The 17,849-nt window shown below is 33.9% G+C and overlaps 3 protein-coding genes and 1 long non-coding RNA gene across 5 annotated transcripts; all 4 read right to left on the bottom strand.

Moving 5' to 3' along the window:
• Positions 1-226: 226 nt before the first annotated feature.
• On the bottom strand, positions 227-3,169 carry LOC137836094 (AP2-like ethylene-responsive transcription factor At1g16060). The gene is made up of 8 exons (XM_068644928.1): positions 2,980-3,169; positions 2,817-2,899; positions 2,705-2,713; positions 2,533-2,621; positions 2,368-2,441; positions 2,235-2,285; positions 1,545-1,621; positions 227-670 (listed from the first exon to the last, which is right to left on the bottom strand). The coding sequence occupies exons 1-8, from the start codon at positions 3,162-3,164 to the stop codon at positions 273-275; spliced, it is 966 nt and encodes a 321-aa protein (XP_068501029.1). The 5' UTR covers positions 3,165-3,169; the 3' UTR covers positions 227-272.
• Positions 3,170-5,689: 2,520 nt separating this feature from the next.
• LOC137836093 (ent-kaurene oxidase) lies at positions 5,690-9,309 on the bottom strand. Of its 2 annotated transcripts, none has more exons than XM_068644926.1 (9): positions 9,006-9,309; positions 8,318-8,644; positions 8,048-8,208; positions 7,475-7,636; positions 7,224-7,364; positions 6,886-7,140; positions 6,634-6,795; positions 6,347-6,541; positions 5,690-6,252 (listed from the first exon to the last, which is right to left on the bottom strand). In XM_068644926.1, the coding sequence occupies exons 2-9, from the start codon at positions 8,454-8,456 to the stop codon at positions 5,929-5,931; spliced, it is 1,539 nt and encodes a 512-aa protein (XP_068501027.1). In that variant the 5' UTR covers positions 8,457-8,644; positions 9,006-9,309; the 3' UTR covers positions 5,690-5,928. The 2 variants fall into 2 exon arrangements, with proteins under 2 accessions (XP_068501027.1, XP_068501028.1); XM_068644927.1 differs by having other exon boundaries at positions 8,318-8,610; positions 9,006-9,274.
• A 515-nt stretch (positions 9,310-9,824) lies between these two features.
• On the bottom strand, positions 9,825-14,781 carry LOC137836092 (uncharacterized). Its single transcript, XM_068644925.1, has 5 exons — positions 14,662-14,781; positions 12,690-13,996; positions 11,627-11,701; positions 11,005-11,529; positions 9,825-10,153 (listed from the first exon to the last, which is right to left on the bottom strand). Exons 2-5 carry the CDS (start codon positions 13,960-13,962, stop codon positions 9,942-9,944), a joined length of 2,085 nt encoding a protein of 694 aa, XP_068501026.1. The 5' UTR covers positions 13,963-13,996; positions 14,662-14,781; the 3' UTR covers positions 9,825-9,941.
• Positions 14,782-15,864: 1,083 nt separating this feature from the next.
• Positions 15,865-16,589, bottom strand: LOC137834555 (uncharacterized). Its single transcript, XR_011084920.1, has 2 exons — positions 16,450-16,589; positions 15,865-16,303 (listed from the first exon to the last, which is right to left on the bottom strand). It is a non-coding gene; the product is annotated as an uncharacterized lncRNA (long non-coding RNA).
• Positions 16,590-17,849: the final 1,260 nt, after the last annotated feature.

Below are 17,849 nucleotides of genomic sequence, written 5' to 3'. Positions count from 1 at the left end.
TACATGTTCTGTGACCAAAAAAGAATAATATTACATTTTTCTCTGATCTTTGTAATTATTGTTCTCCATGGACGTTTTGTAAGTGATATCTGTGGTTCGGTTTGTATCAAAAGGAAAAAAAAAAAAGAATCTTACATGGCATTTGGTTTTAGCATAACTAATAAAAAAATAGTAATGTGTTTAAGTTAAAGAATGAAATAATAATGTATTTATGCATGTGAAGCAATTATCTAAGCAAAGGAAGCAATGAAAATCGTTGTTGAAATTAATAATTAAGCATTAAGGTCACAATGAAAAATTGGTGAAGCAATGGAGGTCAAGTCGCCAAATATAATGTCATCAGTGTCTGTGTAGATTCCAGCTGAATCTTGAGTTTCGAAAAAGGTTTGAATATCTTCAGGGAATGTGCGAGGAGGAGGAGGAGGAGGATTTGAGGTAGGTGGAGGCGGTGGCTGTGGAGGGCCCAATGTTACGGTGGCATTGCAAGATTCAGACCCAGAAGGTGTGGTTGGGCTTGGGCTTGGGCTTGGGCTGGCATGGTGGGCTTGAGGTTGGTCTTTGGGACGTAGCCCTTTCATATAACGACTGAGGTGAAAGTTGGTAACAGCATTAAGTCCACGGTACTCTATGGCCGCCAAATCGTACGCCATCGCTGCTTCTTCTTCTGTACCTGCCTTGCATAAAACATACCAAACACTCCATAAAATTATTAAACCTATATACTAAAAATACACAATATTTTTTCTATTATTTATTTATTTATTTATTGCCATTAATATTATTTTATTTGTTTGTTTTAGAAGTACTGGTAATAGGGGTTTGAAAGAAAATATGATATTTAAATAAGCAGTTGAGTTTGGTGATCTACTTCCTAACTTACTTCCTAACTAACTCTATTTCATTGCACATTTTCATTGTCTTCTTGATTTGACATGTCAAGTGGATTTAGATAATTTGTTAATTTATACTTTTATTATTTGTACATACGTAGTATAATTAATAATCATCGAATGCAATCTTTATGCACTTCTTCCGTCTTAAAATATAGTTTTATTTCAACCTTTAAAAACATTTTGAACTATTGATATCTTCAATCCTCTATACACTTTAGAATATTTTCAACCAAATAGTATTCATTTTGTTCTTAATCTGTTCGAATAAGTTAAATCACTGTTTAAAAGTAATGTATTCGTAGCCTAGTAAAACTATTGTTGGTTTTATTCACGTGAAAAAATTAAATCACAATTATTTTGGGATATCCTTAAAAATTATGTGTTGAGTATTAATGCATTCATACATTCTCTATAAAAAAAGTTAAACATTTTAATTAAAAAAAAATTATATATGTGTGCATGAGGTTTAGAATTTTGAGCAATTTGTACTAATAAATAGTAGTTATTAGTATACATATTTAGTTTATGAATTTCTTGGTGAGTGTTTGATTACTGAACAAAATAAGAAAAATTAGACTTAATTTATTGATAAGAGAAGTGAAAGGAAGGAAGAAGAATCTAAGCAGCAGCTATGAATGGAAGGAAAATTACCGTAAGTTCCAAGATATAGATATTTATTGCCCAACACTCTGCCAATTCGTGCTTCCCATCTTCCATTCTGATGGTGTCTATAAGTTGGAGACAACAACATTTCAGACTCATTTTCAACTTATGTATTCAACTTGCTTCTTTTTTCATGTATGGTAAATATTCAATACATTGTTTTAAACCTAACCTACTCCAGAAAAATTAAATCAAACAATGTTATTTAAAGATTGATGTCATTAGTTATCTTAAAGAACATTAGCAGGATTGTTTAATCAAAATTTTATTAGACATAGTGTTGAATTAAAGACGTTTAGGTTTTGATTTTGGTTGAAAAGTAGCAGGGGAAAGATTTGCAAGTGAATAAAAAGATTATTCCCGAAAAATGGCCCTCCATTGCCCATATCGATTAAGTTATTACTCCATTAATGTTCATTATTAAGAACCGAAGTTGTGGATGAAAAGAAAGAGAGAGGGATGAAAGAAAGCTACAGATCCAGAGCAATGCCTATCCTACAGATAATGCTTTGCAGAATATTGGGTCCTTGATTGCACCCAGAACTTCTTTTATTCAACACAACATGACCCACACAAATTCAATGTGTCTCCAAATCCGTTTCCTTTTTCAACAAAAGTTAAATCAAATATGTCTCGTTAATTAAGTGGCAAAGAGAAGAGATGCAAGTACGTATATACCTTGCTACGCCTCTGAATTTGGAGACTCCACGGGAGAAGCCGCTACTTTTTCTGCAAATTAAAGATTAATTCATGGTGGAATACATGGCATAACATAACAGTACATAGAATTCACAAATTAATAGGGAAAAACCTTCTTAACGATCCGATATACTCTTCCTTCGATTGATCCTCCATCTCCTTAAGCTGCTCTTCATAATTCGATACCTACATGTATGTATATGTATATGTATACGTATATTGATAAGCAACGAAAGTTGGTTTGAAGGATTGATGAACGGAAGATGAGAAGATTTACGGGGAAATTGAGGAGGGTTTCCGAACCCCAATACTTCAATGCTGCCAAATCATACGCACGTGCTGCAGCATCTTCATCGTCGTATGCCCCTGCAAAATCAACAATCATTCATTCCACTCCCTACTTCTTGTTACGAATCCAACTGCTATGTATGCATCATGTCATTACGTACCGAGATATACTGCACCCACCGCCATGGATCCATGGTGAAGCCAGACCATGAAAATCAAGAATCAGACAACAAATTGGTAATATATACAGAGAAAGAGAGAGGAATGGAGAACCTTGTCTTCCTTTCTTGTTCTGCGATTGATTCCAGGAAGTCTTGTCCCAGAGATGAGCCTCGTATCGACCTGTCCATCGATGCCTGCGAATGAATGTATATAGAAGATTGATGAGGTTGTGGTGTGGAAGATGAGGAATAGCAATGAAGAATGAAGAATTGACCTGGTAACACCCCTGTAGGGTGAGGTGCGTGGCAAGGGGGTGTCTCTTGGAAGCTTCTTCTTCTTCTTCATCTTCATCTTCTTCACGATGCCACTCTCCACGTTCAGGCCATTGGAGCTCATAAGGAGAAAACGGTTGGAAGTTGAGGAGCTTCTGAGTGAGTGAGTGAAGTGTTTGTTTCTCATTAACACAATTTATCATTATTTCGTATATTTAATAATATCAATAATAATAATAATAATTTCAAAAATATAATAACCCGCCGGCTACAAATAAAAACATGGTTTTTATTACGTCGCCGTCTTTGGGCTGTCTCTGCTGTAAAGTAAATCCATCCTATTTTCTTTTTAATCAATATTCATAAAATACATTTATATTTTATTTTACTAAATTACACTTTTTTATTGGATTAAAAATGAAATTAGTTTCTTTCTTGTACGCTTTTAAATTGTGAATTTGATTGGGATGTAATTACAGCGTGAAGACTTTTTTTACAGCATGATGCGCATACAAGAACACAAAGTTGGTTGGATCATATTGATATAAAAATATGGTATGATCAGGAGTTACAATAAACACCAAATTAATACAACGTTAATCCGGCATAAGCTATTTCATTCTTATGGGATAAGGATGTTTCTTTTCTTCATAAAGAACGAGAGATAAATAGACATTTATTAACGTTTATGTTTATTCATCAATTGGGTGTGGAAAAAACCTTGTGATTAAGAGGTGGGGGAGAGTGTGAATTTAGGATTTAAGGTTTAGAAAAGTTTTGGCAATTTTATATTTAGAACTCTCTATTACTAAAAATAAATATAATCTTAATCGTGTTAATCACTTAATCGATGTCTGTATTTTTTTTATGTGTTTTTTTTTTAAGTAAGTTACTAAGAAAGAAACTAATATAAAACAATTAAATGGATGGTCTCTACTAAAGTATCTTCAATTTAATTTCAAGTTAAAGATTTTAAAAAATTTATTTCGTCAGATTCATTCTACTTCAATCCTATCAAAGTACATAGTGGTGGAAAAAACACACGCGGAAACAACACACAATCACGAATCAACTGCAGAAAAATAAACGACGATTCGGTGAGCAACTGCAACCTACATCCACACGGGCAAGTATTAGGTTTTCATTCTATCCTATTGCACACAAATTACAAGTACAATGATATCTTTAAATAGAGATAAATAGATATTATAAAGAGACACAGTGATTAAGCCCACTCACTAAAACATGATGGTTATTCAACCCAACTCAATTGGTTCTGACTTCATACCCAACACATATATATATATATAGTCTATCTTCTTAATAATTTTTAGTTCGATCTTGACCAAAGTAATTTCAATTCAGTTTCAAAAATAATTTTAACTTAGTTTCAATGTATCTTTAATTAACTTAGTATTAATTAGTGTATTTTTTTTTGGTTATGGGGTATCTACAATTTGGTTATAACACGAGAACTTTCAATCCAACCTCAATTAAAGTAATTTCATTTGAAAATGTGAAAAGTATATTCAACTTGTCTTGTTTAGAGAAATTTCATCTATCAAAGATACCTGAAAGTGACTTTGTCCATTTTATGGATTCTTTATCAACTATGAAAAGTTTGATAGGGTTTAAAGCAGACACTACAATACTTTATATGTTAACAACATTGATAGTGAAAGAAGTTTATGAAATAACAGATCTTGAAGGAATGATATTTTTTTTGTATGCAAGTATATTAAAATCATAGTGAAATATTTCTTCATGAAGAAAAATCTGCAAAATGAAATTCTTAAGAAGTTTAACATGGAAGAGAACATACCAGTTGCAACTTCAATGAATCAAAAGAAGAGTTTTTACAAGGAAGATGATGCTGAAAAGTTATACAAGAGTTTTATAAATGTATTTAAGTTCAACAAAACCTCTCATCTTACATGCACTAAACTTGTTATCGAGATACATGAGTTGTAATAAGTTACTTTAATGGTGATTTTGCTAGATGTGTTAACTTTGGATTTTGGACTTTTTTATGGCTGCAATTTCAAGATAAAGTTTGATTTTCTCAAAAAAGAAGCATGGGGAAAAAGAAGTGAAATTAATAAAGGAAGAAGAAAACATTTATAACCTAACAGACGTGTCTCCCAAAGTTAGATTTATGTTCTTGTTTTTAGGGCATAGGCTTGGAGAATGCATTTTCAAAGTCAAAGAGGAGTGTTTCATGACACTGAATTTTAATGTGTTCCTTTTATTGGATTGGTCTGGTTTTAATGAATTGGTTGTTACAAGAAACTTGTTAATGTTCCTCAAGAGTTAGGCTTTTCTAATACTTTATATTAGGTGAATAAAGAAATATACATAACCTGTTAAAAATGATAAAATCAACAACAAAATAACAAATTAAAATTCATTCTCATTAGTCATCGTTAATGAGCACAAATTTTGAAAAAAGACGTTGAAAAATACGTGTTTCTCAGTCAATATTTTTGGTTTCGGTGGAAAAGTGACTCAAGTTGCTTTTCGTCAGTGGGAGCCGACACGCGAGGCCATTTTTAAATATTTCTCTGTAAGATCAGTTTTACAATATCTATTTTCTTTCAACAAATTTTTCCATAAACATTTTAAATAAATTTCTTCATTTTGAAAATAATTTAAACTTATTGAAAGCTAACTAAGTAGAGTGTGATGTGATTGATTTGAGATGAGGTGGATTGGTTTGTGGCTGGAAACAATTCATAATTCATTCAACATGGCGATGATGATTGTTATGCAATGAAAGACATACCACCAGACATACTCTGCTGGCTATAGTAAATAAGAAACCACCTCAGTTCAACAAACTTCGAATGGAACAAAACAAAACACAAAACACAAAACACCAAACACCATAAAAAGTCTTATTCACTGGTTTTATTCTTTAGGTCCCCTTCAGAAGGCAGCAACACCAAATGCACCTACTTCGTGTATTCCTTTCTTGGCCTGAGTTTTACTTGCAGGGGTTGGAGTCTGTGGGTGGTAAGGCACATTGTATCCACATTCTCCTCCTGCCCCTGTCCCAGATCCCACTCATATTGCTGAACAAATCTCCCAATTGCTGTGCAGGCTATCAACATGGCCTGAAGAGAACCTGCACACACCCTCTTCCCAGCTCCAAAGGCCATGGTCTTGTATAAATCTGAGGGGTCATATTTCTCATCAAGAAATCTCTCAGGCTTCCACTCAAGAGGATTTTCCCACTTATTCTTGTCCATGTTGCATCCATATATATTTATTGCAATCTGTTAACACCACCCTGTCAATAATGGCAATCATATAGAGAAGAACAACAAGGATGTTGAAGTTGAATTCAGAAAATGAATCAATAGAATAGACCTGGCTTCCAGCAGGAATGTGATATCCTCCCAATTCTGTATTTTCATGAGCATATCTTATTGGCACGATTGGAGCTGGATTATGCTTCCTTAATGTTTCATGGAATACTGCTCCCAAGTAAGGTAGCTTAGATAAGTGCTCTTCTGTAACCTTTTCTTGTCCACAAACATTTTGGAGCTCCTTGTACAAACGGGCCTGCCATTACATAATAAACACATGCTACCATTACAGTTCTACCAATCAATAAAATACATGGTTAGCCAGCCGGAGACAGGAAAACAAATTACCTGACGAGTTTTGTCTTTAGCAAGTTCATACATAGCCCATTCTGATGTCACTAATGTAGTATCAGATGTCTCAACAATTGTCTCCCAGAGTAGCATGGAAATTTGATGTTCATTCAGTTCTTTGGCTTCGGTTACCAGGTAGTCATAAAAACAATTTTCTACCTGTCACATCCCAAACAATCAAACTATTAGGATAACTCTATCAATCATAAGCTTCCAACAGATTTCACTTTGTGCTCAAGATAAACCTACCTTTCCTGAAGCCATTCTCTTCTTCTGCTCATTCATCAAGGCCCTCATGACAACTCCTCTCCGGAAATTCAAATTCTGAATTCTCTTCTCCACGCTCCTATTAGGAATCCACTTCAAGTATGGAAAGAAATCTCTCCAATCCACCTCAATGGCTCCCTCCATCATATCAAGCACTAGAATCTTGTATATGTCATCTCTTGATAATGTGCGCTCAAGCTCCTCAACATAAATGGACTCTATATTACGTCCCAGACCCTGCCAATTTTCCATCCACACTCTTAATATTCCACTCTCAGAAAAATGGCTATTTAATCTTTGTTTAAGAAGGAGAGACTTACTTGCTTCAGTGCTAATATAAAAAGTTGAGATACGAAAACATTTCTAAAATCAACTGCCTGATCAGAGAACCTCTTCACATGTTCACTGAAACTGCTCAGAATATTTTCCAACATGTCTTCTCTGTGGAGACGGTGCCGCTTCTGAACATTGAAAAATAGACACTCAGCAACCAAACCACACACAAAAAAATGATTTCTATTTACTCAAACACTCATGATAAGTAAACCATGAAGTTGTCTGACCAACCAACCTGTGCATTGGCTCCCAAAACGTTTGCAAGAATATGTTTTTTGACCGTTTTGTGAAAATCATTGTAGTCGCTTGTGGCAACCATACATTTATCAGAAGTCAGAATCGTCAGGGCCTTTGATAGCTTCCTTGTTGAAATCGAATTAAACCTGGTCACCATGGCCTGAAATAACCATAACACTTTATAATCCAATTAGCCTGAAACAAGAATAATTACATGGACATGCCAACCAAAGTTACTTCAGTGGATCGATCATAAAACCAGTTATCGCCTTAACAACCGTTTGTGATTGCATCCTTCCAACCAACCCTCGATTAACAGATCGGTATAAATTCATCTAAAATAGCAACATGAAAAGAAAAAAAAAAAACATTTTGAAAGACACGACAGTGAAAAAAGGTAAGCTTTTTAACTTGCCCGATCATCCACCGCATAGGAAGGTGAGTAACAGAATCAGCTAAGGAGGGTGTTGTAATTTGCAGGTAAAAGGGTCCAAGAGAAGATGAATTAAAAGGGTAAAGATTTAATTGAAGAAGCATGCATGCGTGAAGTGAAAAGAGTGGAAGTGGAGACCTCCTTGGCAATAGCGGCGGAGTTGACAACAATGATAGTGGAAGAACCGGCTCTGATGGAATAGATGGGTCCATGTTCCTCAGCCATCCGTGCGAAGGTCTTGTAAGGTTTCTTCTCCTTCAACTGCAGAAGATTCCCTACGACGGGAAGTCCAGGAACAGCTGCAACCACTCAACCAGTTCATATGCCATTCTTCTTCTTTTCATTTATATGAAACACAGAATAAAATAAAACAAAGTGCATGCATGCGCGGTGATGTAAAGATGATACCTGGTACTGAAGGAAGTCTTGCATGTCTGCCAGTGAGTCGGAGTTTGAGGATGAGGAACAGAAGAGATGAAGCACCCACAGCAAGCACAGTTGCAAAGGAGTGTGACTGAAGAACTTGGAGGAGAGAGAGAGGGTCCATGGTAGAAGCAGCACAGCACAGCACAGTGTTCTCTGCTTTCTTTGCTTTGGTGTTGTGGAATCCTTATCAATCTTTATATATAGAAGAAAATCCGTCAAAATCTTGGAATTTGGAAGCTATAGTCAGAAGCACCTTTCCCCCTCAGATTCCTACCCTGTCACCGTCACCGTCAGCTTCGCAATCAATTACTATAGGCCAAATCAAAATACACAAGTTATATCTCACAGATAATATTGGATAATTCATGTCGAATAATTATTAAAAAACTAAGCTTTTGTAAAAGGGGTATATCCCAAAAAGAAATACTTGTTGACACTTCTTAAATAGTTTATTATCTAACTTTTCTGAACTCAAATACAAATAAAAATAGCTAGTTTGTATTCATTAATGAATGATAGTAATCCTTTTAACTTCCTTTTATTAAAAATTGATATTATAAAGTAAGTAATTGAAAATATTTAATTCTAAACTTAGTGACTTTGACATGACAGACAAAGATATGTGAAAGTGTAATAGAAAAAAGAGCTTCCTTTTAACTACAAAACTCACTTGATTGGGTAAGGAGGGTGAAGAGGTAAAGAGAAAGAGGGAAGAGGAAGTATGGGGACATGGATGTTGACTGGAGCATTGGGATGCAGTGCAAGGGAGGGGAAGATATAAATGTGTAGCAGAGAGAGAGAGATTGTGAGTGATGGAATTTGCATCGAGAAGAGAAGAAAAGAGGAAGCGGTGGTTTTGAGAACCCACTTGTGTTGTGTGTGCATGAGAAATTATTGATGTTTCACTGTGCTTCTTTTGTTGGTGCAGTGGATCAGGGTATTGGATTGGATCGGATAAATGCTGCTGTCTTCACGGACTATCTATCAATAAAACTATTTTTTTATAGGCTATGCTGTGTATGGCACACACTCATATCAACACAAGGGTATTTTGCATGTGACTGCTAAAGCAATGTATTGTTTAATGAATGATTGCCATCAATGAAAAATCGACTTATTGTGAACACTTTATAATGATAAATAAATAAAATACAAAGCGTGTTTTGCACAGACGATTTCCTAGACTTGAAATTGGACTTTGGTGTTATTGTCAAAGTCATATCGAACGATCAAGACTTTAATTAGTTAAAACATTTGTTAATTATGTGGAATTTGTGCATATATGTAGGTACATCAATTCTTTTAAAATCTTCATAAATTATTTTAAAACCAAACGGACAAATTCTTCACAACTGGAATTTGTTTAGCGTGTTATTGACCAACTGTGTTTAAAAAATCGCAAATGTGAAGTGATAATTATGTAACTATGTGTAATTGGTATCAATCTAAAATATAAATATAATTAATAACCTCAAGAGATGGTCGGAGATGACGATGATACTCATGTAAATAATATAACCTCATTATACCTTTCCTACTCCAAAATCTGTTTTCTTTCTACTTAGCACTAAGAACCTTTTGAGATAATAATGTATGACTAAATTCACTACTCGCCAAGAGCACAAGGAATACATGGAGGGTCTTTGTATTGGTTGCAAGGGGTTATTCGCCCCAAACAAGAATCATGAAAGGTGTGGCCACATGATAGTACAGCAACAACAGGCGAAGCAGATGGCAAGGAAATTGGTCCTTCTGGTTTGTAGGAGAGATCCCTCTTGCACAAAAAGCACTTGTAACCAACTGGTTCTGGTGTTTGATCTGATCCATAAGAAGGTTAACACACTAGCACATACTACGTACATAATGCTCAACAAAATCCATATATACAAAGGCAACAACTTACTAATTCTATCACTGTTAAATTAATATTCATAGATAAATAAGCTTTAAAAATTTATCGTGAATTTCTTTATTCTTTTCCCAGTGCTAGAAGCACTTGATATCCGTTCATATATTTGATAGACCAGATTTTAAAGGAAAGGCAGAGATTTTGCCCACGAAAGCCTATCTACAATTGATGTTATATTCGAAATAAAGTATAATGGACTTGAAGGAAAGAATATCAGAAGGCAAGGAATGAGTATCAAGACTCACGAATTAAGGTTTAATTTTTGTATGAATTTCAGTGATCTCTCAGTTTGTTTTGACCAGGGATTCTCAGTTGACGAAATTGTTGGCTTCACTGCAAATATATATACGTACGTATGTATGTTGTATATGAATATATGTGTGTATGTATATGTATATATGGAAGATATTTAGGCCATACCTCTCTATGAATATACTCAATTAAAACAATCGTACCGGCAAAATGATTCTCCTGGGATTCTTTTTAAGGAAAGGAATTCCGATACGAACAATTCGTGAAAAGCATTTTTTAATTGAGCAATCTCACTGGAAAATAAAATATAATAATCATGCTCTCCTAATCAGAATAATGAACATATTTTCAATGCCTATTTAAATGCACCAGTAAGGTAGATGCAAATCAAACTCGATATATTGTGAAGAAGAAAAACAAAACAAATAAATTAACTTCCGGAAAGAACTCACGAAGGACACAAGGAATTTGTTAAATACGCAAGAAATAATGAAGCTCCAAGAGATACCTTTAAATTTAATGTGATTGGAAGCAATTCTAGGAACAGCTGGTATACTTGAAGCTTTCAAACGCTTGGGACACAAAGCCTGAGCTAACAGTTGATGCTGATTAGATAGGTTCGTACGAGGTGATGTGTAGGATGACGGGTGGTGCGAAGATGAGATTCTCTTGTAATTAGGCGGGGGGTGCATTTTAGGAGGAATTGCCTGGGTTGTGTTTGGGGCTGGTAGAGCAGATTTAGTCCAATTTGTTGGGAAGAATGGAGGAACAACAGACTGAGTATCTCGGGGCGTGATATATTGGGCTGGGTGGGCTAAGGGAGAAATTGCTCGGGATGTAATTGGGACTGATGGAGCCAATCTGGTCCTTGTTGGAATTGATGGACGTATGAACTGAGTTGCCATTGTCTTCCTGTGTTGATTCTGGTCAGTGGATGACAGTGGTTGGGAAGCAGATCTCTTTAGAGATGACATGATGGATGACCTTGAAACTTGACCGGCCATATTTCCACTTCCAGTTTGTATTCCTATATCTGAAAAAGCTAGTTTATTGCTTCCATTGTATACAAATAAAGAAATATCAAATAGTGAGTGGATATAATGATATATGTTGTTTAAGAAGGTAATCACCAGAAGTAGATTGTGGTTGAAGACGAGAGTTTGATTGCTGAATAGAACCACCTGCCTGAGATTGACTATGATTACCTACAAAATGAATCTTAATAAATAAATAGCAATTGACAATTCACTTCACCTGCAATTTTCTAAAATCTACAGACATGCAATGTCAGTCTATATGCATCAAATGAAATGCTAACATTTGAAACAATCCTACATTATAAATGATCAGGGCACTTGTTGATACTTGTTTATGCCACATTACATGAAAACTAAAACAAATACTTGATGGAAGGAAGCACCTGAAGTAAACCAAGTAAAAAGGTTTGTAAAAATCCATAAGATATTCCTTAAACAAGCAGCCAATACAGTTAAATGAAGATCTTTCAACAAACATGAACAATGCTAAATTCATTACTGGAAAGTGCAGGTTGCAGAGTGTGTTTAAAGGGTTGTTTGATTTGAGGTACTTCATAACTATCCATTTGAATCATTTCAAACACAAAGAAATGTGTAGGCAAGAAACAGTTAGAGGTACCACCCGAGAAGTTGGAGATGCAGTCCTTTCACAAGTTAATAATCCTGTTTGTTTTACTTTTATTTATGTAAAAGAAAGTATAAAAAGATAATTCAGATATCAGCAGATACAGAAAATAATTTTAAACCCAAAAGATGAGTCTTACTGAAGCATTTAGTCACTGAAAATCAGTGGCAAACAATTTATCTAATTATCTGTGCTGAATAGCATACCAAGATAATAAAAGGAAGAATGTGGTCTACTAGAACATGAGAAATCAAGAGCCCAAAACATCTATAAAAGCAAGAGAAAGTAGCTTAAAAAATAACACTTTAAGACCGAGATAAAAAAACACCTGCTACATTCGAAATGGATTTTATGTTAACTAATAAAAAGCAAAGAAGCAAAAGACTAAATTCCATTTAGTATTAACAAAAACTGCTAAAGATGATCAAATATGTTTATGCTCATTACGAACGAGGTGAAATTTAAGGAGATTTCATTGACATATATCAGTTTATGAGCAGAAAATAAGGAATTTAGCTGTAGAACACATACTTGAAAGACCCTGCCCTCTGGTGCTTCTAGAGACCATGGCTACGGGAGGAGTAGAAAAAAACTGTGATGAGAACTTATCACTATTTTTATGTAACAGCTCAGTGGGCAACTTATCAGTTATCATTTTGCTTGAAGAGGGAACTAGCTGTCCATTCACACTGTTCTGTCCACTTTCAAAAGACATAGTTTGACTGGCAACAATTGGCAATGAATTTAGATCCATGCATCTTTCAAGGCTATTTTTGCGACCTTTGTCCGTAAATTCCATGCTTATGCCTTTCACACATCCAAGACCTAAATCCCTGCTGACCTGTCCTAAATAATGGTTTTGATCATCAGCTGCTGGCCTTTGAAAAGCATATGATGGTCCCAAACATAAACCAGGTCTAGAATCAAGAAGAGCTTCGTGGTTGCCTGCAGGAGCTAAATCAGATATGATTTCTCTTTCATTCTGAAAACCAGACAAAGCAACATTCGTGTGTAAACCAGAATTTAAGGGGCCTCTGCTACCCTGTTGGTTGTGATAAGTACTGATTGGAGGAAGAAATGCCCTATCAGGATGACCAATCACGTTGAATTTTGGCATCTCAGCACCTGATGTGAACTCATTGATATTACTTCCAGAACCAATGGTCATAAATCTTTCATCAGGTTTTCCAATAGCAAGCAATGGTTCTGCACCACCTTGATTTGGATTACACAGTGTCATTCCCAGATTCATATCTAGTGAAGGTTGATCAATATTACCTCTCATTGCTGTTCCTCTAGGGTTGAACATTTGTGGCCTGCTGGTTAAACGATAACCTGGGGTCACAAACATCCCACCACTATCAGGCTTCTCAAAGCTATTTAGATTGAAGGCAGCATTCCTCACATTAGCAGGGATTGTTAAATTGTTGTGCCTATCATATTGATATGTGCACCCTATGTATCTTTCTGGACATGAATAATAAGAATCTGGTCTGCTTGAAAGGAAACTATGTTCTTCTGCGCTGTGCGAGTAATTATGGTTCATATGGTCCCTCTGATAACTTCTCAACTGAGAGGAATCAATCATTGAAGTTCCTCCAGCTGGTTCATCGCTAAGAGACTGAGATGTTTTATTCAAATTCCAGTGGGGAGAAGGAGATGGTGAAACCACAGGCAGAGGTGTAGTTGTATCACTACACTGACAATCACTGGGACCCTCATCATGGTTAGCAGAATCAGTGTTCATTAAACTGAATCCAAGTTTTTCACTGAGTTCTGCCATGGAGGCAGAAGAAAAGGGCATTTTCTTGTTCTTTCAACTGCCTAAAAGGATAATTCTGTCATGTTCAAAGTAAGAAAGATAACCCCAGTTAATTAAAACTCATAAAAGCTGAGGATAACCACAGAATAGATAGCAGTGATTCCACAAAGCATACTAAGTAACTGACAGAATGAGGAAAGAAAAGTCTGGCATTCTTTTGAGCATGAACAAAACTATTGAAATCAGCACAGCATACACAAGGAAACTGCCCATTCATGCTCTCCCCAATATTGAAATAACAAAACAGCAAGAAACAAGCAGAGACGCTAAGCACTACAAAGAACTTGAAACATGCAAACTTGAGCCAGAAAATGTCAGTGCAAGACAAATTTACTGACATTCCGGCAGCAGTAGTTTCCCTTCCCCCAATTTAGACGGACCCTTTCCTCCCTAATGCAAGAGCACACATTGATAGATAATGAGCATGGTGAAAAAGGTTAATCTGAGTGAGAAAATAACGATTTTTCCAAAGGCGAGAACATAGAGCTCCAAAAATGGTAAAAAAATCCTAAATCTTGAAGAAAGATATTTAAAAAAAAAGAAAAAAAAGAAAGAATAGGTGGAATGAAAGTGGTGAAGAGTTGAGAAGAAAAGAAATGTGAAGAATGGGAAGAGGAGAGAAGAAAAGAATGTTAGGGTTAGGGTTAGGGTTAGGAAAAACAGATGAAGATAGAGACATACCAGTGAGGTGGTGGAATTGCGGTGAAGGTGGTGAAGGTGGTGAGGTCGGAGAGAAATGGGAGAGTTTTGGCGCCCTAGTGAGGTAGACATTTTAAAGGGTTCGGTGTGGGACCTACCACTATCTGCACACGTGTTTCCTTCTCCTCTTTACTTCACTTTTCACATTCAAAACTATTACTAATATTAGCATACACCATACTTCAAAATAAATAATTATAGTAACAATTATTATAAAAACATATTATAGCAAAATGTGTGAAATAGTAATATTTAATTTTTCATCTTCTTTCTTTCTAAATTTTACTTTTACATACTAAAAAAAATAAGATATGTACAAAAGTAAATGTTTAGATGAAAAATAACATACATAAGTAATTTCATTTTATTTAAAAGAAAATTAAAACATTTGTATTTGTAATCTCACTCTATTTTAATTAATTTTGAATTTTTAAAACCATAAAATAATGTAGAATAAATTTGTTTAGATGATCATCTATTCTATTACTGTTTTTATCTGTTCAATAATGAACAAACTCTATACTTTATCAGAAAATTGTTTCATGTTAAGTTTTTTTTATCAATTAACCTTTACTTAAGCAATTTTTTTTTTCTAAAATTCTTAATAACAAGAAACTATGACATTTAGCTACTATAACTTGAATTTAAGAAATAAATTTATTTTGAATTAAAAACAATTTTATGATTTAATGATGGTGAACTCTATTGTATAATAATAATATAATATTACTATGACTTTATAATATTATAATTTTATCAACATTAAGCAAATGAAAAAAATTATATATTTTTAAAATTCAAAAGCACACACAAACTTCAAAAATAAATAAATTTAATTTTAAACGTTACAAAATCATATTTATTAACAATAATAAAATTATGTTATTGTTTTAAAAAAAATCAAAAAGATGAAATAGTCTTTTTTAAGTTTTCTCAACTTTGAATTAATTATTTTTAAGTTGATTATGTAATTTATTTGAATCAAATTCAGCCCTTTCTAGAAGTGTCTTATATTAAGATTAAGATAGAGTTATATATATATATATATATATATATATATATATATATATATATATATATATATATATAATTTGTTGTCACAGATATAACTACTTTTTTTAATCAATGTTAAGAGTTAAATCATATAAGTTAGTGCATTAGGAATCTAAGTTACAAAACATGGAATGGTATATAAACTTAATTAATTAACACTGATGAACTTCAAAATCACTCCAAGCAATACTTGATACATACACACAAACAGAAGATAATTCACAAGAAGCTGTTATCTATTCATACAAGCTTCATAGGTTTATCCTCACCAAATTAATCACAGCAAGAACTTCAAGTCTTTATTTCTGTGTACACAGAAAAACATTAATTCACACACGTACATACACCTATATAAATAATATGCTGATGCAGAAGAATCATGCTGATGCAGAAGAAAGAGAGATGGTAGCTGCTGGTACAACAATGAAAGGTGTTGGAGGAGATCTTTGTTGAGTTCTTCCTGGACCAGGTTCAGGAGAATACCCTGGAGTTGGTGGTGGTGGTGAGTGTCTTCGTGGACGTGTTGGTGGCCTCATCTTCATCACTTCCATACTTGATCCACCTGAAGAGCCTGAAAACACCATGAAATAATAATATATATTTCATCACAAACTTTGCTGCACCTTTTATTTCTCTTCATAGTACACTATTTTGACTTTGGTTTATTACTTTTTATCTTATAGTACCAATAGTATTGAATTAGAAAGTAATTAATACCTAGAATTGTAGCTTGTGCAGAAACAGTAGAAGAAAACAGCAGCAGCAGGTGGAAAGCAAAGAGAGAAAGTAGGAGAAGATGAAGAGTCTTCATGCTATATACCTTAACTCACCAGATCTTAAATTGATGCTTCTTCTTCACCTTTAGGTCACATACCTTATATATATACACTCACCCTTCACAACATGACAATTGAGAAACATATGGAAGTAGTTTATGGGTCGAGATCACAGTAGAAAAGATGCATTCTCATTTGCTATTTTGCATATATAAGACACAACTTTGAACCAAATGTAATGATTTAAAAAATCTAACTATATCCTGCATTAGATACTGGACAAAAAAGAATACTAGATAGCCTAAACCTTAAACAGAAGCACATAAAAAAATGATAACACATTCACTCACTCCTTTAACAGTGCATGGTAATATAATATTTGCCTAAAAGTTCACACGTGATATTATTCAGGTGTGGCTTGTAATGCGTCTTATTAAAATGGTAACCTCATGTATTAGGCAACCAAAACCTTTAAAACAACTAAAAAATGGGGTTTCTTAAACAAACCCTATGTCATTCAACAACAAGAGAGTGGTTGTGATGACCAAACACCAACCTAAAAATAATAAGAACATGGACTTTGCTTACATTATACCACTCAGGATGAGATTTGTTTTTCATTAAACTTAGGCATTTTTTAAAAAAAATGATTGAAATCGACAGATTTTTCAAAACTATAGAAATAATTTGAAGTCATGTAAGTAGGACTTCATCAAAACATAGCTTGTTCATTTATGTAACTTTTTAAAAATCTATTTATTTGAGTAAATTGAACAAAAAAAAACCAAGATTAGGTACATTTTCACAGGACTGATGTCATCTAGTAAGTTATATAAACATGGTATTAACAAATACAAAACAATATTAAAAAAAAATCATTCACCAAATATAATATATATAATTTTTGTCTTATTTTTTCTGTTTTATTTTCTTTTTTGTCTTAATTTTATTGTCTTATGTCATTGTCTTTGTGTTTGAGTTCCTTTCTTTGGTGCCTTTTGCTTCAACCATTTATGCAACCATCGCTATCACCAATATTTTCCTTTGTTGTAGATGTTTGTTGAATTGTCTTAATTCAAATTGATTTTTCTTGTGTTTTTTTTTTAAAAATCAAGTTATGCATTGTAGAGTTTTCTTTATATTATCTTTAATTTTGAATTATATTATATTGTGGTTTTTTTATTAATCAATTCCTTGAATGGTATTGGGTCGTATCACCCTAACTAAATGTATTATTTTTGAGTAGTCTGTAATTTAGGCTTTATGCTACTAACATTTTAGAAAAACTACATAAACTTAGAAATAGATTTTTAATCTCATAAACACATAAGAGTTCATTTA

The sequence above is a fragment of the Phaseolus vulgaris genome, chromosome 5 (assembly GCF_000499845.2).
Source record: "Phaseolus vulgaris cultivar G19833 chromosome 5, P. vulgaris v2.0, whole genome shotgun sequence".
NCBI classification, from domain to species: domain Eukaryota; kingdom Viridiplantae; phylum Streptophyta; class Magnoliopsida; order Fabales; family Fabaceae; genus Phaseolus; species Phaseolus vulgaris.
This window is presented reverse-complemented; position numbering and strand designations above follow the sequence as displayed.